The sequence below is a fragment of the Natrix helvetica genome (genome assembly GCF_964273705.1).
Source record: "Natrix helvetica genome assembly, chromosome: 2".
NCBI classification, from domain to species: Eukaryota; Metazoa; Chordata; class Lepidosauria; order Squamata; family Natricidae; genus Natrix; species Natrix helvetica.
Window position 1 is genome coordinate 38,739,849 of NC_138552.1, and position 22,465 is coordinate 38,762,313.

The following is a 22,465-nucleotide window of genomic DNA, read 5'->3' on the forward strand; positions in this document are numbered from 1 at the left end:
GAAAGAGAAAGTATAACGAATTATTACAAACTATATACAAATGAAGAACTAGCAGAAGCAGATAACTTTGGTATCTGGGCAAAATGGATGGACAAAAATGAATATATGAAATTGCTGGTAGGAAAATAGTAAGTATTTTTTTTTTGTTGTTCAATTTTTATGGCTATGCATCGCAGTCAATTACTCTGGATGGCTTACAGTTTAGAAAATCTATTACAATAAAACATTTAACACAATAAAAAGGAAAAAAAAACCATTAAATTTCTGTTTTAAGGAATTGCTTTCCAAAAGAAACCAAAATATATTAGTAATCCAACAAGAAAAAACAGGAATCATTTAAAACATACAATATAAGGACTGTAACAACTACTGTAAAGGACAGACAGGCAGAAGACTAACACAACACATCCATGAACATCAGTTAGCAGACAGAAGATATGAACATTCCTTAAACTCACAACACATGGATAGATTCGACTATAGTTCCAACTGGGAGACTGTGAGCATCCTAGACCAAGCTAAATCCAAAAATACTAAGGAATTCGTGGAAGCTTGGCACTCAGATACATCAGTCATCAATAGGCATATAGTAATTAATCATTCAAGAGACAATGAAAAGATTAAGAAAGAAACAAAAAGACCAGAACACATCCTCTTCATCAGCCAATACTGAAATAAACAGGAATTAACACAAGATAGACAAGTAGAAAACAATAGCCTAAGAGTTTTCTTAAATCCATGGCAATTGTTCATACAACAGTGGGAGGCCATGGTTAGTCTGCTTTGGATGGATAGGCATGGTGGCCTCTTCTGACCTAGGAGCTGTCAGTGTTGGTAACTCACACTCTCATTGTATGATTAAACTACAGTAATGCTTTGTACTTGGAATGACTTTGAAGATGACTCTGAAATTACAGTTATGGTAGTTTAAAATGCAGAAGCTGTCCTACAAGTGAGCATGAGTCATTTTAGCAACATAAAATACAGTGCTGTGCTGTTTTAGTTGCCAATAAGTCTCTCAGTCCAAAGTGCTGGTTTCAACCTGTAAGTGTCATACTGTATACTTTAAGGATTGTCTACTCCAAATGTGATTCTACCAGCCGAATCTGCTGTGTATGAGAGAGGATATATTTGTGATGTTTATGTAATATTTAATGTTTATGATTGGAAGATTTTGTGTTATAGTCCTCCTTGAGACGTATCAAAGTTGACAATATACAAGTTATAATAAATAATAATATGGAGATAATCAATGATGATACATGAATCCCTGTAAAGATGTTAGGACGAGTAATAAAGCTGATCATTGGTTGGCATCTTTAAGGTAATGTCATGATTGATAACAGCCAACATAGGTTCAGCAGAATAAAACATGTGAGACTAATGTTGGCTCCTTTGCCGAGGTTAACTATTTTAAATGAATAATTAATAATAATAATTAATAATTTATGGGATCGTATCCTGCCCCATACATCCCTCCGGCCGATTCGCTCACACAGAGAGGGACTCCTCCAGGTGCCGTCCACTAGGCTGTGCCAGCGGGCGGCGCCTAGGGGAAGGGCCTTCTCTGTGATGGGCCCGACCCTCTGGAATGATCTCCCCCCGACATTAGAATGACTACGGATCTCCGCTCCTTCCGTCAGAAACTTAAAACCCACCTATTCCAGCTAGCCGGCTTGGCCTAATTCCACCTATCCCACCTCAGTCCTATTTCTAAATTTTTAAGATTGGTTTTAAGGTCTGTTTTTTAATTTTTATAAATTGTACAGGGGTTATTTAATTGGATTTTTATCTATGTGTATGATTGTTTGTATGTTTTTAATTTTTTCCTGTACACCGCCCCGAGTCCCTCCGGGGAGAGGGGGCGGTCTAGAAATTTAATAAATTATTATTATTAAATGAACAAGAGAAATGCTATGAATATAATCTGTGATTTCAGTAAAGCTTTTGATAAGGTTCTATAGGACATTCACATTGACTTAAAATATGTGTTGGAGGCCATTCAAGACAGACGGTCCACTCCTGTCTAGCTACTTGCAGACAATCAGCATTAATGTTCTAGATCAAGTGGAAAAGTGGAAACTAATGGGATTCCATGGGAAATCAGTCTCATTCAACATTTTTATTATTGGCCAGGCTTTTTATCAAATTGGCAGTTTACCTAAAACTGGTTAGTCTGGTTAACACCTAGAATAACACAAACTTGCAATTTAATCTTGTTTAAGAGGAACGAAAAACCAACTTGAATGTAGTCATTGACAACAAGTTGAAAACAAACCAGGAGTGTGAGGCAACTGCTAGAAGAGCTCATACAGTTCTGACATGCATTAGAAACAAAACGGGAGCAATGATATATGAAAGCATTACTCTTTACATAACAAGGGCGACACCACATAGACTACTGTGTACAATTCTTAGCACTCAGTCCCATCCCCCCCCCCTTTTTACACATTGGAGAGAATTCAGTGGACAGCAACAAAGATGACTTGAGAACATAGTCTGTGAGAATAGGCTAAAAGACTTTGGGATATTCGGTCTGAAGCAAATATATAGGGGAGACGCAATACTCATGTTCAGACACACAAAAAACTATTTGCAGATTTTACATCATTCATAATAAATTATATATATTTGAGTAATTATACTGTTACACAAATGATATAAATTGTCACAAATACTTTAATATTGAAATAAGTTTAACGGTGTTATCTGGAATACTTTGGATACAAAAGACTTGTCTGTTAATGTCCAAAGAAAATCAGCTGTATTACAGACTGAAATGACAAGTTTTTAAAAAAATCAAGGTTTGACTATAGCTGTTAAAAAGGGTTTGGACAAAACTCAGCCACACTTTTTCATGCGGCTGTTGACCAAAATAGAATTGCCAACATGATTGACAACGTCTGATGATGGATATGGCACAAGAAGAAGAAGTTTAAAAGGGAACAGGGACGTGAGTACAGTACATATTTAGATCTACCTTCAACATCCTTGGTTATTCAGGTTTTTTTAAGAAAATGTATGTACATTTTTGCAAAGAAGTGAAAAGGAGTTGAAAGAGGCTCTAGTAAAATGTACTTACAATGGTGATCATAATTGGAAACTAATTTGGACAAATATGGGTCTGAAAGTGTATTCAGCTAAAGATGTTTATAACTCCGTTTCAGAACTTAATTCTAAACATAAGATTAAAGTATTATTGAAAGAAAAAGTATTATTTCTTTTGGAACTAATAGACCAGAAACTAGGAATAAGTCACGGAACATTGTTTTTATATATGACAATTGCCATAAGACTACTATTTGCTCAAAATGGAAAAAATTGACAAAACGCACAAAGGAGGAATGGTTGGTGAAGATGATAGAACTTGCAGAGATGGCTAAACTGACTTCTTTGATTAGAGGAAAAACATTATTTACATTTATAGTTGACTGGAAATGTCTTACAGACTTTCAACATGAAATGAAAAAATACATTTATGATTTGTGGTTTTGATGATCAGAAAAAACAGATAATAAAAAAAAAATGACTTTTGTACTTATAGAGTAAGAGTAACTTTGGATTTGTACTTACATTTGCAGCAAAGAAAAATGGAAACTATTTTTTTCTTTCTGCACATTTGTCTTCTTTGTTTCTTTGCTTTTCTTTGTTATTACTTTGTTAGTTTTTATGCTCTTTGTAAAACCTCCAGTAAAAAGCTATATAAAAAAGATACATGCAAAATTTTCCACAATCCACAGATTTATAGATTTTCAAGTGTGCACCAATTTTATAGCTGGTTTAGCCAGTGTATGGCTGATCCATATGAATAGCTTGGCCCAACATGTGTAGAAATTAACCATTTCCTGAGAGAAGCAATGCAAAATGCTATCTTCTACCTAACTTGCAGAAAGATACAGAAAGAGCCTAGGAAAGGTGTGAAGAATTATTGAATGCTGAATATTCCTTTGTGTTCCTTTTGGGGTTTGGATTTTTAGGGGGAGTGTATACATTGAGATTATATCAAAGCAGTGTTTTCAAATTTTCATACTGACTGGGAAATCCTATGGCAGTGATGGCAAACCTTTTTTGGCTGCCGTGCCAAAAGCGGGGGGAGCACAGGGGGGTCGTGCACTGGTGTGCCACACCCTAATGCAATGCCCGTGGCCCCCTAGGGCATGGGCATGCACGCAATCAGTGATACCCCCCAGCTTTTGCTGCAGTTTTTCCGCCTCCCTAGGCTCCAGAGACCTTCTAGGAACCTGGGGAAGGCGAAAACACCCACCGTGCCCCCCCTCCCCGGACGCTCTCCGGAGCTTCCCTGAAGCCTCCGGAGGGCAAAAAATGGCCCTATGGGGAACCCGGAAGTTTGGGAATGGTGACTTCTGGTTTGTCCGGAGGGCAAAAAATAGTCCTACGAACAAATCGGAAGTCCGTTCCCGAACTTCCAGTTTGCCCTTAGGGCCGTTTTTTCATGCTTTGGAAGCTTCAGGGAAGCCTCCGGGGGGTGAAAAACGGCCTCAAAAGAAGGCCGAAGTCAGTTGGCCAGCACACGCATGCACACTGGTCAGCTGACAGGGCAGCGCCTTGTGTGCCCTGACAAATGGTTCCGCATGCCACCTATGACACACGTGCCATAGGTTCGCCATCGCGGTCCTAGGGATTGAAGTCCACACATCTAAAAGTTGCCAAGTTTGAAAAGCACTGTGCTAAAAGGAAATGTGACAGCAAAATGTTCAGGATTTCCTGCTTTACACGCAGTCCACAGAGAAGGGCAAGTCTGGCTTCTGCTATATAACAAAATAATGTGAAATTTAATGCATTCCTTTACTTGAAAACTTGCCAATAAAATTATTTTATGATTTTTCACATGGTTATTATAACTATTGATAACAGATAGGATTATAAAACTATAAAAACACAGCTTACTGATGTTGGTAGAGAAGTAATCTGAACAAAATTATCTAGATTCCTTCGTAATTTCAAAAAATTCCAACTTCTGTATGTAGTTGAATAAACGGGAAGGTAAAGGAGCAAGTTAAAATATTGAAGGGAAACAAAATGAGATGCTCTTTTGTGGGTATAGTAAATTAGCTGGGCGATAGGCAATCTGTTCACTGCGGTTCCTATTTAGAAGCAATATTTGTGTTCAGAGCTGGTCTAAAGGAAGTAAGATACAAAAGGAGACAAGGGATAATTTTTAATTATCTGTAAATACTCTCAGATGTACTGAGAAAATGTTACATAATTAACATTGTGTAAGGAGATGGTCTTGGAATACTTTGAGACAATGCTCCTTCTACTGATTAGAATGAAAAGAGCATTCACCAACACAATGCAGGTGAACGCAAAAAAAATGGCTTCTAGGAAGAAGTATCCAAAATGACATCATTCAAATTTCTATGACCAAATCCTGTGAGGTGACACTAGTTGTGAATGAATTGCCGATTGACTGGAATTATAGTGAAATGGTTACAGACATCCGCTGTAGATGACAAGAATTCCTTGCTCTTCTTACTGCCAAATTTAAACATGAAAGAAAACTATGGGCCAGTTAAAGCATATTTCAGGTATGGAGTAGCTTTTAAATATTCTCTCCCCCCGCCCCCCATTAACCGTCTCAAAATAAACCAGTTGAAAAAATTAATCCTACTACTAGACTACAAGAGATATCGAGATTGTCACTGCTGCAGTATTGTCCATAGGTAGCCCCTCCTTTTGGGTGGCTCAGTCTAAATTGATAAGCCAAAGGGGCACTCACAAGAGTTTCTGAGCATTCCATTCACCATAGCATTTGTGCTGGATCCTAAGATGAGCTTACCAAAGGGAGGATGACAAAGTACAGGCCCACGGTGTTTTCCTTGAGATGGTTTGCACTCAATACAAAACATGTCGCTGTATTTCCTGTTTCCTAGCTAGTTTTGTTTTCTGATTTTTAAAAATAAAAGCTAAGTACATAATTGACTACAAATCATGCAGCTCCGATCATAGTAGTACTGGGACTGAATTACAGTGGATATTTCTGTAGGAAGTAACCATGGCTTGATGCTGTTTTTTTTTTAATTGAAATGATCCTAGCAGCTTTGAAAGTTGACAGGCAAAATCTCACGGTCAACTTCTCTGTTTTTATGCACCTGGTTTACAATCAAGGATTTTGGTAGGTGTTAGAACTAAATGATGAAATCAACATTTTGTAAGTTTAATGTTATCCTTCTGAATCTCTTTGTTCTGGAATTACATATGTAAGTATGAGAGTTTCCTATAAATTAATAAAGATCTATAAGAAGGTACAAAACTATTAGATGAAGGTCAAACAGCCAGATCATTTTATTAATTTATTTTGGCTTCCTAAGTCTCCACTTAGCCTCTTTAGGTGTTTATTTTCTATCAAATAAAAACTCAACTTGCAGGAAATGTAAATAAAAGTGCTCATTAATGGATGCAATATGTATTGGTCAATTGAAATTTGCTTTCAGTGTAGAGTTAATCTGCTTTGGTTTAACAAATATTTAGCAAAAAGAGAGGAAACGAGATTAAAATGGTCCTGTGTTATAGGAGTATGATACAAACCAGGGGATAAACCTCCTAACTTTAGAGCAGGGGGTTGGACTAGAAGACCTCCAAGGCACTTCCAATCCTGTTATTCAACATTCTAGGATCTAAGATAAAGGGACTGGCCTTAGTGATATGGATGCCTGTTTAGTCAAATAAAAGCTCTGCACATTTTTATGACAAGATTGGTGGTGCTAGTTAAAAGAAAATTGGGAAGATAAATCTTTCCTTCCTCTTCTGCAAACTGTGAATAAAACCATCCTTTTATTTATTCTGTAATTACACAGATATTACTTTAGTATCTAGTTTTCTTTTATTAAATCCCAAAGAGACAAAACCCTAGGATCAATGGTAGTGTAATATTGAGTTTGCTTACCTGAGTGGAAGTAAACCCTAGTTCAATACAGTATATTAGAATTTCTCAGTAACAATTATTGTAATAGAACTGCAGTTATATTTTTCTGCATTTTCCTGACAAGCACATCTACAACTCTGTAAAGTTCAAAATTGGATGTCAAAGGAGCATTGCACTTTCTGTTCTGTTCTGATACTACAGAATTGTATTTATTTTGTTTGTTAAGTTAAATTTGTATAAATGCAATTTAGATGAATAAATAATTCCAAAGTAGTTAGACTTGCTGGAGCAAAGGGAGAACTACAGAAATTTGGATGACTTTTAGATGGCAACAGACAGGATTATCTGTATCACTTTGCTCACATACAAGATTTTTGGCAGTCTATATATGGTAGCCCTAGTATAAATTAATCCTCAGGATTCAGTTTTAATATTATTACAGTATTAGTATATTATTGTATTTATTAAATGTGTACTTTAATTTCAGGATCATTGTTAAACTTTGGTTAAACAATACATTTGTTGACCTGCTAAACCTTTTCCAGAAAATCAACAATTAACCTTTTGGCTTACTTTCTTACTTTCATGACGTTTCCCTCAAATCATTTAATTTGCTACCTTAAATACTAGGAAAAGTCCACTCTCTAAATGAGTATGGACAAGGGTCCATTCAATTCTGTTTCCTCTTTCTGCTTATAACCAATTTTGTTGTATTTATTTTGTACAATGACAATAAGGGCTACTAATATGGGTTGAATGGGAAGTCTTATATATTCTTCAAGGTACAGCTGAGATTTTTTCTTTTCTTTTCAGAGATGGACCACCCAGCAGTAAACGAAGATGTTTAGTCATTTGGTGGATCAAAGTTGAACCATTGAAATCTTGCATCAGTTTCTCCCAACCAGCATATTAACATTTTAGTCAACAAGTTTATGCTTAATATTTTTCAGCACCCTAAGAGTGGCATCTAGTGGTAGGATGCCTTCAAATCCCTAACCACAACATTGCTACAAGCAGGGACAATTTTCACTTGACTGAAGGGTTATGAGCATAAAACCTTCATAGATCCACATATGTTCTTCCTACACTTACGTTTTGATTTAGTTTGTCATGACTGATTGATTTAGGTTAGTCAACACATACATCTCACATAGGGGTGAGGAAAAATCGTTTCAACTATTTGCAACTATCATGAAAAAACCGAGAAAGAAGAGAAGATAATTGAATTCAGAGGAACGGGAGAAAAAAGCTAGTAATCTGAGCCATTGATAGTAGACACTGGTAGTTTCCAGAAAACTAAAATAGAATGACCATTGTCTTACCTGAAGGGTCCTTTTCAGGGCGCTGCAACGGAGAGTCCAAAGAAGGGTTAAACACAGCCAATCTGCCCAGAACTGAATTGAAACTTTAAGCCACGCCTCTGGTGCCGACTCTCCTCAGATTTATTCAATGAAGACGTGGAACAGTTGCGCGCTGAAACTTCAACTGGAAGTCTAATATGGAACAAGTCAAAAATAGTCCAACAACAATAACAGAAACAACAAACAACACTGTGACTTCACAAACACCAGCGGAGAATAGACCCCAGGGCGGGGTGGACTCTCCGTTGCAGCGCCCTGAAAAGGACCCTTCAGGTAAGACAATGGTCATTTTCCAGGGCGCTGCTCTGGAGAGTCCAAAGAAGGGACATGCCCAAGCTAACTGTCACTAGGGCGGGAAGGCTCAGCCATCAGGGTCGCTCCGCTGGTATGAATGCCCTGAAGAACACGCCTCCCAAAGGCCCCTTCCGCCGATGCAAAACTGTCCAGTTTGTAATTTCGGACAAATGGAGACAGAGAAGTCCAGGTGGCCGCCTTGCAGATCTCTTCAATCAGTGCCTGTGTAGACCAGGCAGCTGTGGTGGCGGCGCTTCTAGTCGAATGTGCTGTGATATTGCGAGGCACAGGAACGGACTGTAAAACGTGGGCAAGCGCAATGCAGGCTCGCAGCCATCCGCCGATGGTAGATGAAGAGACCTTCTTGCCTTGAGAAGCTGGTTGAAAGGAGACGAATAGAGATTCGGATTTCCGAAAACTGGCCGTGCGCTTGATGTATCTGCGAATAGTCCTGCGCACATCCAGCAGGTGCCAGCGCTTTTCCCTCGGGTGCCGAGGATGCGGACAAAAATCCGGAAGGACCACCTCCTGCGCCCGATGAAACCCGGAATTGACCTTCGGACTGAAGGAAGGGTCCAGCCTCAGGATTACTCTGTCGTTACGAATGAGACAAAAGTCCTCTCTGACTGACAGGAGCCAGTTCCGATATGCGACGAGCAGACGTGATAGCGACCAGAAAAACCGTCTTGAATGTGAGGTGTCTGAGACTGGCCATCTTAATGGGCTCAAACGGGGGCCCGATGAGGGACCGCACACTACATTGAGATCCCAAGATGGGTATCTGTGGACCACTGGGGGTCTCAGGTTGGTCGCTCCCCTGAGGAAACTGCGGATGGTCGGATTCCGGCCAAGAGATGCGTAGCCCTCAACTGAGAGGATGGTTGACAGGGCTGCCGCCTGGCGCCTCAGGGTGTTAGGTGCCAGGCCCTTGTCCAAACCTTCCTGCAGGAAGTCCAGGATGACAGGAACCGAAGCAAGGGGCGCAGACGTACCATGAGCCGTGCACCAGCTGGCGAAGGATTTCCAAGTGGCGTCGTAGATGCGCGTCGTGGACTGCCGTCGTGACGCTTGGATGGTGCCAATCACCTTGTCTGACAACTTGCCTCTGCTTAGGAGATCCCTCTCAAGTGCCAGACGGCCAGCTGCAGCCACTGGGGTTCTGGATGTTGAAGGGCCCCCTGGCTGAGAGAGATGTCCTGTGGAGGAATCCGCCACGGTGGTGTGATCGAAAGACTCACTAAGTCTGCAAACCAGGTTCTCCTGGGCCAGTATGGTGCTACCCGCAGCACCTCCGCCTCCTCTGCTAGGATCTTCCTGATGACTCTGGGAAGAAGAGGTAGCGGGGGAAAAGCGTAAAGCAGACCTTTCGGCCACGGGCCGTGCAGTGCGTTGACTCCTTCCGCACTCGGGTCGTGGAACCTTGTGAAGAACCGCGGAAGATGCGCGTTGGCCGCGGTGGCGAACAGGTCCACCAGCGGGAGGCCGAACCTCTGGGACAGTTGCTGGAACAGCAGCGGATGTAGACGCCACTCCGAGTGGTCGACTGTGGATCTGCTCAGCCAGTCCGCCTGGGTGTTGCTCGTGCCCGAGATGTGCTCCGCCTGAAGAGAAAGGAGATACCTCTCCGCCCATCGACCCAAGAGCTCCGCCTCCTTCATCAGGGATCTGGAGCGCGTTCCCCCGTCGATTGATGTGCGCCTTGGTGGCGACATTGTCTGTCATGATGCGCACGTGGTGGCCCTGAACGGTGCTCTGGAAGCGCTTCAGCGCAAGCCTGACTGCCCTCAGCTCCAGCCAGTTGATGCTGTGAGCGGCTTCGGAAGGGGACCACCTGCCCTGTGCGAGCTGGTTGTGGCAGTGGGCCCCCCAACCGAACAGGCTGGCATCCGTTGTGATGGTGAGCCTGACTGGCTCCTTGAATGGCGACCCCTTTAACAGGGCCGGAGACAACCACCACTTAGAGAGCGACGTACCTCTGCTGGAACTGGAATCAGTCTTGTTGAGCTGCTTTCGTTTGTTCTTTGATATGGAAGCAGGAGCCACTGAAGGGGACGGGAGTGAAGTCTCGCCCAAGGCACGATTGACAGGCACGAGATCATCTTGCCGAGGAGCTGTGAGAGCTGAACCACCTTGACTAGACGTGACTGCTGCACCTGAACGACCATCTCCCGAAGGCTGGCCACCCTTTCCGGGGACAGGGATACTGTGCCCGAGGTGGTGTCGATGACGGCCCCTAGATGCTTCAGTCTGGTCGTGGGAACGAGATGACTTTTTTCCAGGTTGATGGTGAACCCGTGGTCCCGGAGGTAATGGAGGCCCGTGTAAGAGAACCTCAGGAAATTGCGGTGGGCTTTGCGGATAGGGATGTGGAGGTAGGCCTCTTTGAGGTCTATGGACGTTAGTATATCGCCTGGCCTGATGCCCCCAAGATGGACTGGAGGGACTGCATCTTGAACCTGCGATATGTCACGTGGTGATTGAACCTCTTTAGATCTAATATCCCCCTCCACCCTCCTGAGTTTTGGGGGACCAGAAACAGGATGGAGTAAAACCCTCTTCCTTCCTGGCCTGCTGGGACAGGTTCTATGGCCCTGATCTCCTTGAGGTGCCTTATCTCCTGTTCCATGAGGGATCTTTTGACTAACCCTGAGGGAACTGGACACCGGATGAAGTGGCGGGGAGGGGGGGACCAGAATTCTAAAGTGAGACCCATGCGGACCGTTTGAAGAACCCACTGGTCCGACGTGGTCTGTTCCCATTTGGCGTGGAACAACTGCAACCGCCCTCCTATGGGAGCTGAACTGTGATGGTCATTTATACCTCCTAAAGGGTCGGGAGCCGGAGCCCCCCCGAAATGGCCGCTTGGAGAAGGGCTGCTGGCGACCTCTGTCTCGAAAGGACTGACGGTCCTGAGACCGCTCACCCTGCTGGGGATACGCCCGATAGGGGGCGGAGCTGGTGGAGGGCTCATTGTTCCGAAAGGCCTCCCTCCTGTAAGAGCCAGGACCTTTACGATCAGGCTTTTTGGTGACTGATGGCATCACTTTCTTTTTGTCCTTGTTTTCCACAAGGACTGGATCAAGGACCTCACCAAACAGCTTGTCCCCTTTAAAGGGGGCAGTAACAAGCTTCCATTTGGAGCGCATATCCACATTCCAGTGCCTAAGCCACAGGAGGCGTCTGGAAGTAATATTAGACGCTAGGGCACGCGAGGCAAACTTAGCAGCATTCAGAGTGGCATCAGCAGTGTACTCTGTGGCTGCCATGATTTTATTGATATCCTGCCTGACTTTAACGTCCTTGGCAGGTATCTTCCTCAACAACTGCCTCAGCCACAGGAGAGCCACCCTGGAGAAAAAGGAGGCTGAAGCGGAAGACTTAATGGCCCATGCAGCTGCCTGATGGGTCTTGTGACAAGCAGTTTCGGTTCTCTTGTCCTCAGCCTCGAGCCCCTCCAACAGGTCAGGAGGGAGCACAGAAGAGGAGGTAAGAGCCACTACAGGGGGATCGATAGGAGGGAGCTTGAGCAGCTCCTCCAGGCTGGCATCCACCGTATATAGCTTCTTGTCATGGCTGCTGGGGGTAGCCATGGTAGCTGGCTGCGCCCACTGTCTTTGAACTAAATTGAGGAACATCTTGGGTACAGGAACTATTTCCTGGACCGAAATGGGTTCCTCAAAGAGATCCCCAGATAGATCATCAGGGTCTACAACCACCTGAGCTGGGGGGGTGGACCCCGTGTGAGTTGAGATCTTAGCCTTATCTAAAATGGTTTTGAAATTATCCAAATTAAATAAGCCTGAAAAGGCCGGCTTTTTGGCGGGGCTTGCCTCATCCCCAGAGAATTCAGCTTCCTGCCTAGGAAGAAATTCCTCTTCTTCCTCCCAGTCTGACTCATCAGAGGCCACTGAAGAATGCAGGGACGGAGGTGGAAGGCTAGGAGTCATCTCTCTGGAATCCTCCTGGGGTTGCAAATGGTGGGTCTTGCGAGTGCGCTTGCCACCTTTTCGCATGCCTGCCTCAATGCCCTGGGAAATGGCCGTTAATTATTTCCTGCATTTCAGTGGATAGGTTAGGCCCTTGGTCCTCAATGGGGCGAACCCCTTGAGTGGGCCCGGGGATCGGCTGTTGAGGGGCTAAGGGCCCCATTGGAGCTGGTCCCTCCTACATATCAGAGGGACAGGCAAAGAGATCAGCCTGATCAGCCATGGAATGGCCTGGAGAAGTTGCCATGGCCAAGGAATCCCCTTCTTCTTCACTATCAGAAATGGGGCCTCCCTGGGCTGGAGGAATTTCCCTGGAGGGCTCCCCAGGAGACACCGAAAGGGAAGATTGGGCCTGCTGTTGGGCTTTGGAAGACTGTTTTTCTAAGGCCTTCTGTCGCCTTAATGCATCTTTGTCTAGGCCTGAGCCCTGCTTGGGGCCATGCCTGGAGTAAGGCTTACTCCCTCTAATGGCCTCCCTGGCAGCTTTCCCGGCCTGTCTTACAGGGGCTCTGGAAGAGACACCCTCAGAAGTCTCAGGGACCTGATCTGCCATGGTAACAATCACTGGCTGGGGCAGTAGGGGGATGGGAAACCACCACTCACCACCTCCAGAAAGCCCACCGCAGCACGATGCTCCTGAGGAGACAGAGAAACTGCAAGGCCTGAAGTAGCTTGGAATTTCTTAGGCGCGAGCAGAATTCGCTCCCAGCGCCTGCAGGAGAGTAAAGGAGGCGACCCAGCAGGCCACGATCCCACGCCGCTATCACTTGCTTGGATTGGGGCCCAGGTCGCCGGTCACACCGGGCAAGTCTGACTCCACGCGGCTCCTGCAAAGAGCCAGGCACCAGGCAGCTGCGGCAAAAAACTTTTAAAAGTAAAGCCGGAAGATTGCGCAATCCAAAATGGCGGCCGGAACTCACCGGAGCTTTGCGCGCCAATTTTAAAGAGGGAAGAAGCCAAAATGGCTGCCCTGGAAGCCCACGCAGCAATTTGACTTGCTAGAAGCACAAATTGCAACGGAGGGCTTCCAGTGGGAATCGGCCCCCAGTAGGGGTGCCCCAACAGCGCTGGCGTCGGCACTCCGACCCACACGCTTCCCCCAACAGCTGCCTGCGGCTTCTAGGAGCCAGAGCAAAGCCCCGGACTCCAGGAGAGCCGAAAGGGTGAGAAAAACCCAATTAAAAAGGGAAAAAAACAAACTTAAATTTAAACTCACCAGCCTGCTCTAAAAATCCTTAAATATACTGTTTTAAAAAATTATTCTTCCTCTGGAGAGTCCAAGGAATCAATCTTAGAACTGGAGAAAATCTTAAAGCGTGTCTACTGGGCTAGCTGAATTGAAAAAATCTGAGGAGAGTCGGCACCAGAGGTGTGGCTTAAAAGTTTCAATTCAGTTCTGGGCAGATTGGCTGTGTTTCACCCTTCTTTGGACTCTCCAGAGCAGCGCCCTGGAAAACATTCTGTTGTATACATGTGGAATCCATCCATTCTGATTTCTGAAGGTGGTTAGGTGGCCTTAAAACTGGTGTTTGGCTCTAGGTCCAATTAAAATGTCTCTAACAGAACACAGAAATGATTTAGCAAGAAAATATTATGGTAGATTGTGTTTAGTAGGCAAATTTCATAAGAAAAACGTTTTTGCAGCAGTTAAATCAACCTAGACCACCAGATCAGTTTGCAGCATCTATCTTGTAGCCATGGAAAGTCCATTTAAGAACCCAAGACAGGTAGCTGAGCTATTACAGCCTCCAATGGAAGATTCAGAGAGAGCAAGTCAGGAGTCAGGGAAATTTTCTTACCTTGGTTGTTCATAGGTTTTGCTTAATTTATTCTTGGTTTCACTAGAGGCCTTTTAAGACATTGGACAGCCATGTCCGAAATGGTATAGTTTCTACTTAAGCAGGGGTTGAATCAGAAGACCTCCAAGGTCCCTTCCAATTCTTTTGTCTATTTTCTGGTTGTTCTTTGGCTAGAAAAAAGGCCTAGCAAGGCATATTTATCTGCCAAATATAGCATTTGATCAGTGGGAGAAGGACATGAGCTCTCACTATGTTGAACTGTCTTTTTTAAAAATGAAATAAGCCCTCAGATAGGTACAGGCAATCTTTGACTTCTTATTAATTGAGTCAGAATTATGGTTGTTTAAGACATTGTGGTCATTAAGCAGTGTCATCATTGCCCAATTTTACAATCAAAAACAAGTTATTTAACCTATAACCTTAGCACCATGGATTCCTGGATCCACCAGGCCCACTGTAAGTAAACTTGCAAACACTTTTTAAAAGTATTCCATTGCAAACATGACCAGAATAATCACTACCTCCTTTTCAAACAGGCCAAGATGATGATATTCCCTGTGCCAAGTTCTAAGGAAGTAGAAGTGGTGGTAATGGACAAATATAGGCCCTTCTCCATTATCTCTAAATGGACACGTCACATTTAAGGAAATCAAAGTAATTAATTAGTATTCATGTCAGAATATTCTACAATAAGAATCAGTCTCTATTTTAAGACTACGTAGTTTTATGTAAATAAACACAAACTGTTAAGAAATGGACACATTACGCTAGTTCGAAGTATTGTAACCACCCCAATATTATCTGCTCCTATGTGAAAATCCAGTGGTTATTATTGAATAAAATCTTATTTCCCTCTGTTGGTCTCGCCAACTCATTGGACATAGTTTCATTATTCCAGAAATGAATAGAAGGTGTAAATTACTTTGTGTAAGCTAGATTTCTTTTTCTATTTCCTGTTTTTAATTACATTTACTCATTTCTTCCACTGTGAGCTAACCACAAAGAGGAATAAGAAGTTTGTCTTTGTGCCATCTTGTGGTTCTTCACATTTTTGTAGTCGAAGAAGATATTTTAACTATTTCTCCTGCTATCTAAAACTTTTTTGGCATTTGCTCCAATCATTGAATGACTGTAGGAAATAAAAACCAACCACCACAGCTACAACACAGGAGCATGTTTGTTTATTATCTTAACAGCAAAATAAAATTTATGATCTGGGTCTCTCCTTTTTGCCTTTGTACAAGGCTAACAAGGAAACATTTGCCACTTTGACAACCTTGAAACGAACTCCAGGAATGTCACCAACAGCATGTCCTTTTCGACCAAAGCCAGCAACTAGAACCTCATCGTTCTCCTAGAATTCAATGAACAAATAAGAGTTAATGTCATTCAATCAAAATTTACTAAACATCTACACAATCTTGAGTCTTATGAAGGCTCATTTTGCCACATAAACAAAAACCATTACTTATTTTTAAAAGTTGAGAAATAAAAGTACAGGAAAATGAAAATCTTAATTTCTTGCAGTGTTTTTTTCTTGAGAAAAATCTGACTACTAGAAACCAAGTTCATGGTCCAAATATATCTCTCAATAATTGTCCACAATACTAAGCCCCAGGAAAATGTTTTATTTCATTCATTCCCCTTCATATACAGTCAGCTAGTGATCTTCTTTGGTTTGATTTTATCCTCTTTATAGGTATATATGCCGGTTGTATTGTAGGTTTGTGTGTGTAAAAGTAAGGAAAAGAGATTAGTTGATCCGTGTATTTTCTAGGTAGGACATTTTTTAATTTAAGTTTTTCCCTGGAACTTTTGAGAATCTTCTGTACAAATGTTATAAAGTATTTAAGTCCCAATTATTGTGAAAACACATTGATAATTCCTACTGTTATATAGAAATTATTAATTATTCACCTCAATGAAGTTCAAACAACCATCATTGGGAACAAAAGCTGTAATCTTCTTCCCATTCTTGATGAGCTGGACTCGGACACACTTTCTAATAGCAGAATTTGGCTGCTTAGCCTCCACACCACTAAAATGAAAATAATGAATGTATATTTAATTTTTTTTATCATCACAAGCTACATATATTCTTGGCTAGAACAGAAAAACATTTTATGTAATAAAGGCATATTTTGCAATCCCCATGACTTTGCACTAAGCCAAACCATTTGGGTCAGATTCAGCTCTTCCATTGCTGGGAAAATTTCTTAGAGTTCAGAACATTCCAGCTAGCATAAAGGGGAGAATATCTTTGCAGATTTCTTTTCTTTGTATTTTCCAATGTTTCAGACAGTTCTTCAAATTTCTGGAGCAAATTTTTAAGGCACACAAAACTGCAGCAGAAACAATTTTCCATTCCTTCCATGAGATTTTCTGACAGATCAAAAGTATTCCCTAATTGAATAAAGATTTCTGTCTTTGTAAAACTGAGTAACCAAAATCCAATTCCATATTTTCAAATAAAAATAATCATGGAAACTCTCAGTCTCACTTATGACACAAACAGTGAATTTCAAACCAGACACAAGAAGTATGTCCACGGAACAAGTAATGCCTAATGTAATTTAAGTCTTCAACAGAAAAATTAATATCAAACTTCACTTTAGTCAGAAGATCTGATATTAAAGAAAAATTCCCAGTATTTGATGCTATTTGTATTCTTAACAAAATATATTAATATTTTCAAAAATATATTTCCTAAAATTCTGCCTTGATTACAAAACTAAGAGTAAATATTCCCACTATTTGCCTAAGTGCTAGTAACAGGATGTATTATAAATGTTATTCAGCCACACAACTGCATTTAATCCATTTATCAGTTCTGTTAAACAGTACAATACACTTTAAAAGAAACAACGTAAATCTCGTCAGTCAAAATCAAGACTCAATGAATTCCTAGTGAAACTCACACTTTTTCCAGAACAATTCCCTTGGCATGAGAAGCTCCCCCAAAAGGATTGGCTTTCAAAGCAGTACCCAAATGGGCCTTCTTATATTGCTTGTCATGCCACTTCTGTTCTCGGCGGTGACTGCGAAGCTTCCTGGCTGTACGAAGTCCACGACACTTGCCTAGAAAATGGTGTGATAAAAATTATTAGGAATTAGAATTAAGTCTGTAGAACTGGACCTTCATCAATTTTTCATATTTAAGTGTGATTTATAAGATTCATTTTTTTAATCTTCTCAAAACTGCACTAAAATTTTGCACAGTATTTTACAATATTACATCCAGGGATTATTATTTTTTTGCAAATTTAAGCAACCTTTATACCAAAAATGAGGTACTTTTTGCTAAAGCCTTATAACAAAATTTGGAAGATCCCGTGCTTCAATGTCTCATGTTCTCCTCTTGTGTGTGTATGCACACAAATGCACATAATGTATTTTAGGACTTTTGAAGTTCCAATCTGGTTCCTTTCTTCGTAACACATTCTCAATTTATTTTAATTTTCTTTTATTTATAATACACCTACCGGTGGCAACAAATGCAATTTATATCATTATTCATTGCAGAAATGGGAGCGTAAGCACAAATGGAAATGTAAACAATAAAAATAGAGATGTCTGAGTTTTGAAAGCAAATCTCACTATGTAAACCAAATACGATGTAAAATTCACTTAATCCTTTATTTTGACCATACTTCCAAAGCAAAACGTGGAATTCCAAAATCCATAATCCAAAGCTAGATCCTTTATGTAACCAGTTCATAACTCTAATTTTAGATTTTTACACTTTTTACTTTTTAAAAAAATGTATACTAAGTCTGTTATACTATGGACTTTTAATCCCAGAATTCTCAAAAATAGTCATGCTGGCTACAGGCTCCTTATCAACACCCCAAAGTTACCACAGAAGGGAAACAGTTTAACAGTAACAGAGTTGGAAGGGATCTTGGAGGTCATCTAGTCAAACCCCCTGCTCAGCCAGGAGACCATCTAGTCAAACCCCCTGCTCAGCCAGGAGACCTATACTAGGGATTCGAACCGCCGATCTTCATTGCCCTACATTCATTGAATGTATTTTTAATGTCATGCTCTTCAAGCCTGTTAAGTTTGAACTTCCGTATTTCCCCCAACGAGCAACAACTCTGGCTAGGCTTGTTAGGGAAATTGTTATTTGGACTTCAACGCATCCTTAGAAACTCAGGTTAGGAAATGGACTCCCAAAAGATTCCGAGAGTAAAGCAAACCCTGCTAATCGATTTTTTTAAAAATATACCGTCCCTGTCATCTCGTATCAGGGAGCTCTATGGATGAACAACACGAGGAGGGACTAATGTTAGGAACCCACATGGAGGGCCTCGTGGCCCTCAAAAAAGATTGAGCGACGGTTGCTCTGAGCGGACGATGGGGAGGGGGGATTTTTTTCCGCCCGCCAAGAGCCCTCAGCCATCCCTCTGGTCCTTTTCATCGCCCGTTTAGCCACAATGCGACGCCCAGAGCCGGAGCACCTCACCCATCGTGTCGGCCTCGGATCCGGAGGAGGAAAAAGAAAGGCCCAGAATGCACCGGCTTCGAGGACCCCCTCGGTCTCGGGAGGGTGAGGGGGAAGGCTGTCTAACCGAGAGCCTGTTCCGAAGCTGCAAGAAAGATGGTGGACGAGGCGTGGTGCATTGTGGGAAATTCGGTTGGCAGCCGTTCCTTTTCTGACAGGAGTCTCACTCTGTCAAACCCCACCCCACCCCCGTTCCACCCTTTGCGAGATTATTAGCCGTTTAGGCCGGCTTTCTTTGCGAAGGTAGAAATTCAGATAAGTACAAGTATAATCGGTATTGTCATTGTACTTAAATACAACGAAATTGGTTTCTGTGATTCTGTGGGAATGTCCCTCTGTGTCTTTGAGGCGTCTCTAATTTATTAAAATCATGTCAGCGGCGTGGTTATCCTCCCCCACCCCCACGCTTGAACTCCCGCGTCCATGGTGTCATTCGCCCTTTTTTTTTTCTTAGTAGACCAGGGGTCTCCAACCGTGGCAACTTTAAGACATGTGGACTTCAACTCCCAGAATTCCTTTACCAGCTTTGGTGGCTGAGGAATTCTGGAAGTCGAAGTCCACAAGTCTTAAAGTTGCCAAAGTTGGAGACCTCTGTAGTAGACGATAGTATAAAATCCGGCGACTCAGGCGGGGGAACTACATTTACGTGAGGTCTTTGCCACCGCTACGTAGAGCTGCCGCAAAGGATGGTGGGTCTTTTTTGCCGTCTTTCGGCTCCCGGGGCGGCAGCGCGATGGGTGAGCGGAACCGTAACTTTTGTGGCGCCCGATATAAGCGGTCCTTCTATGTCCGGGTGTCCTGGATGGGGGAGAGCCTGGACTCTTTAGGGAAAAAATAATATCCCCAATTGGTTGGTGTCCCAAGCATACGTATACATATAGAATCCGAATTGACTATTGACGCTTAAAAAAAATCTGACAGAAGAGAACGGCATCTAGGGAGACAATAAAGCTGGGAGTTTCTGTGTTTCTGTAAAGCTGTGTGTGTGTGTACACACACATATATAAACGTGCGTGTATATATGTGTATTTTATCTATATATTTACACACACACAAACACGTGTGTGTATATGTGTGTTTTATCTATCTACACACATGTTCGAAACTCAGCTTTATTGTCTACCTACTATAGATGCTGTTCTCTTCCGTTTCTGTTTCTGTAAAGCTGTGTGCGTGTGTGTATATGTATGCGTGTGTATGTATGTGTATATACACACATACGCACACGCACACACACATATAATACACACAAACACAATATGAACACACACATACATACATACACATATATATGTGTGTTTTATCTATATATCTACACACACACGTTCGGAATTCTCAGCTTTATTGTCTACCTACTGTAGATGCTGTTCTCTTTGGTCAGATCTTTTTAAAAGCGTCAATAGTTTGCTGAGGTTTCCTTCGAGTCCAGCTCGATTTCCCTGCACATGCCTTTTCTGTTTCCTGGCAGGGCTCGGAGGGAGTTTTCTGTGGCTTTTGACTGCTTTTTAAAACTTTTAAAATTTAGTTTTTAACCTTGGTTTCCTGTCAAGGAATCCTATCTATTAAGTAAGTTTGACTGCAAGGAGGTTTTGTTTGTCACGGTAAGTGTCGCCAAAAGATCAAGGGTCATCGATGGACCCCAGAAGAAAAAAACGTGAAAAAAGCAACAATCCATAAAAATCAGTATTAAAGGCCTATTGAAACGAGGTCCTTCGGATTAAATTCAGGGAAATTTCCTGTTTTGATATCTATATTTTCTTTTCTAGGCAAGTGCCGTGGACTTCGTACAGCCAGGAAGCTTCGCAGTCACCGCCGAGAACAGAAGTGGCATGACAAGCAATATAAGAAGGCCCATCTGGGTACTGCTCTGAAAGCCAACCCTTTTGGAGGAGCTTCTCATGCTAAAGGAATTGTCCTGGAAAAAGTGTAAGTGAGATCTCATTCACTCATTATTAACTAGAAAAATTATGGGATGATCTCATTCACTCATTATTAGCTAGAAAAAAAACTATGGGATGCAGGAGCTACACAAAAACAGTGTGGAATTAATTGGACTGTGGTGAAGAGGTGCTTACATACCCCCAATTCTCCATATGAATTGCAGCCTTAGAGAGACAATTTGTATTGGTTGTTGGAAGTGAATGTTTTTGTACCTATACCTTAAAAAAACAGTCCACACTAAATCTTAAATGTTATTGTAGAATAAGACCTCCAAGGTTGCGATCTTAGCACATTTCTTCTAAGTGATTTACTTCTCTGTTCCAGTTACTAAAATTAGAAATTACCGTTCGATATAGGTAATTTACATTTTTTGTCTCAGGACCCTTTACAGTTCTGAATGATTCAGAACTCCCAAGAATGTTGGTTTATGTCAGTTATTTCTACATCTACTGTATTAGATATTAAAATGGAATAATTTAAACATATTTTACTTTGTTGACCTTCTGAAAGGGTCTCACAGACCTCTCAGGGTTTCCAGGCCACTCTTTGAGAACCACTGGTCTACTTAAAACCAATTTTAATCTGTCTTTTTCATCTTTTTAAGTGTTAGATTTCTTTTGTAAATTTCTTTTAGATTTACTTTCTAAAGTAAATGAAGCCAGTTAATTTGCCTAAGGATACTTAGAAACAAGCCCTATGGAAGTCAGAGACTTCAGTTTGCCTTGTTGAGTTCCATTGGTTTTGTTTTCAAGGAAGTGGCATAGAACTATGGCCTTATCTGTGGTATTACTTACATAATTGTATTTTTTTCTTACAATAGGTGAAATTAACATTTCAGCTTTATGCACACTTATTTGGAGTAAGATCTACTGAAAAAGAAATAGAGTGATGCCTGGATTTTGCTGTGATCTTACTTAAACAGGACATTGTAAATTGTGCTTTAGTTTTGATTGTTATTTGCACATGGGAAGACGACCCCCAGTATCATATGGCTTTATGTTCTTCAAATTATGAATTTAGAACATGAAGATTGTATAATTAGTTGCTAAACATTATTGTTGTTCTTTAGAAATGTATTTATTATAACAGCATCTGTATTGTTCAATTCATGTTTCAGTGGTGTAGAGGCTAAACAGCCGAATTCTGCCATCAGGAAGTGTGTTCGAGTTCAGCTTATCAAGAATGGCAAGAAGATTACAGCTTTTGTTCCCAATGATGGCTGTTTGAATTTTATTGAGGTAAATACATTGATGAATATAATAGGGCACCTAATTGAAGGGTGAAATTATTAATTGAATAAAATTAAATCATTTTTTTCTTGGAACCAAAAATTGTAAAAGTACAATCATGCTTTTGTCATCAATATTAATTGTTGTCTCATTTTTTAAACTAGGAGAATGATGAAGTCCTGGTTGCTGGCTTTGGTCGGAAGGGTCATGCTGTTGGTGACATTCCTGGAGTTCGCTTCAAAGTTGTTAAAGTAGCCAATGTTTCTCTACTAGCCTTGTACAAAGGCAAGAAAGAGAGACCCAGATCATAATTCTTGTGATGCTGTGAATGGCTCTAATAAACATTTTTACTTTAATAAAAGTAAAAGTAAAGACCCTGTTGAGTCTTTCATAAAATGGCCCAGAATGTGTGTCTATACATTTTTCATGATGCATTTGACTTGATTCTTACATAATATCATAACT

At 41.6% G+C, this 22,465-nt stretch overlaps 2 protein-coding genes across 2 annotated transcripts; one reads left to right on the forward strand and one right to left on the reverse strand.

Annotated features, from left to right (window-relative positions):
• Positions 1-15,485: 15,485 nt before the first annotated feature.
• LOC309386396 (small ribosomal subunit protein uS12) lies at positions 15,486-18,950 on the reverse strand. The gene is made up of 4 exons (XM_081941707.1): positions 18,792-18,950; positions 17,245-17,404; positions 16,244-16,364; positions 15,486-15,680 (listed from the first exon to the last, which is right to left on the reverse strand). Exons 1-4 carry the CDS (start codon positions 18,793-18,795, stop codon positions 15,534-15,536), a joined length of 432 nt encoding a protein of 143 aa, XP_081797833.1. The 5' UTR covers positions 18,796-18,950; the 3' UTR covers positions 15,486-15,533.
• Positions 18,951-19,411: 461 nt separating this feature from the next.
• Positions 19,412-22,375, forward strand: LOC309386398 (small ribosomal subunit protein uS12). The gene is made up of 4 exons (XM_081941710.1): positions 19,412-19,567; positions 20,597-20,756; positions 21,889-22,009; positions 22,165-22,375. The coding sequence occupies exons 1-4, from the start codon at positions 19,564-19,566 to the stop codon at positions 22,309-22,311; spliced, it is 432 nt and encodes a 143-aa protein (XP_081797836.1). The 5' UTR covers positions 19,412-19,563; the 3' UTR covers positions 22,312-22,375.
• Positions 22,376-22,465: the final 90 nt, after the last annotated feature.

What these genes read in the sequence shown, in the direction of transcription:
- LOC309386398 (XM_081941710.1), top strand. An exon ending in GGAATTGTCCTGGAAAAAGT is followed by an intron (nt 20,757 to 21,888) that starts GTAAGTGAGATC and finishes TTCATGTTTCAG; the next exon opens with TGGTGTAGAGGCTAAACAGC. An exon ending in GCTGTTTGAATTTTATTGAG is followed by an intron (nt 22,010 to 22,164) that starts GTAAATACATTG and finishes TTTTTAAACTAG; the next exon opens with GAGAATGATGAAGTCCTGGT.
- LOC309386396 (XM_081941707.1), bottom strand. An exon ending in GGAATTGTTCTGGAAAAAGT is followed by an intron (nt 16,365 to 17,244) that starts GTGAGTTTCACT and finishes TTTTCATTTTAG; the next exon opens with TGGTGTGGAGGCTAAGCAGC. An exon ending in GTTGTTTGAACTTCATTGAG is followed by an intron (nt 15,681 to 16,243) that starts GTGAATAATTAA and finishes ATTGAATTCTAG; the next exon opens with GAGAACGATGAGGTTCTAGT.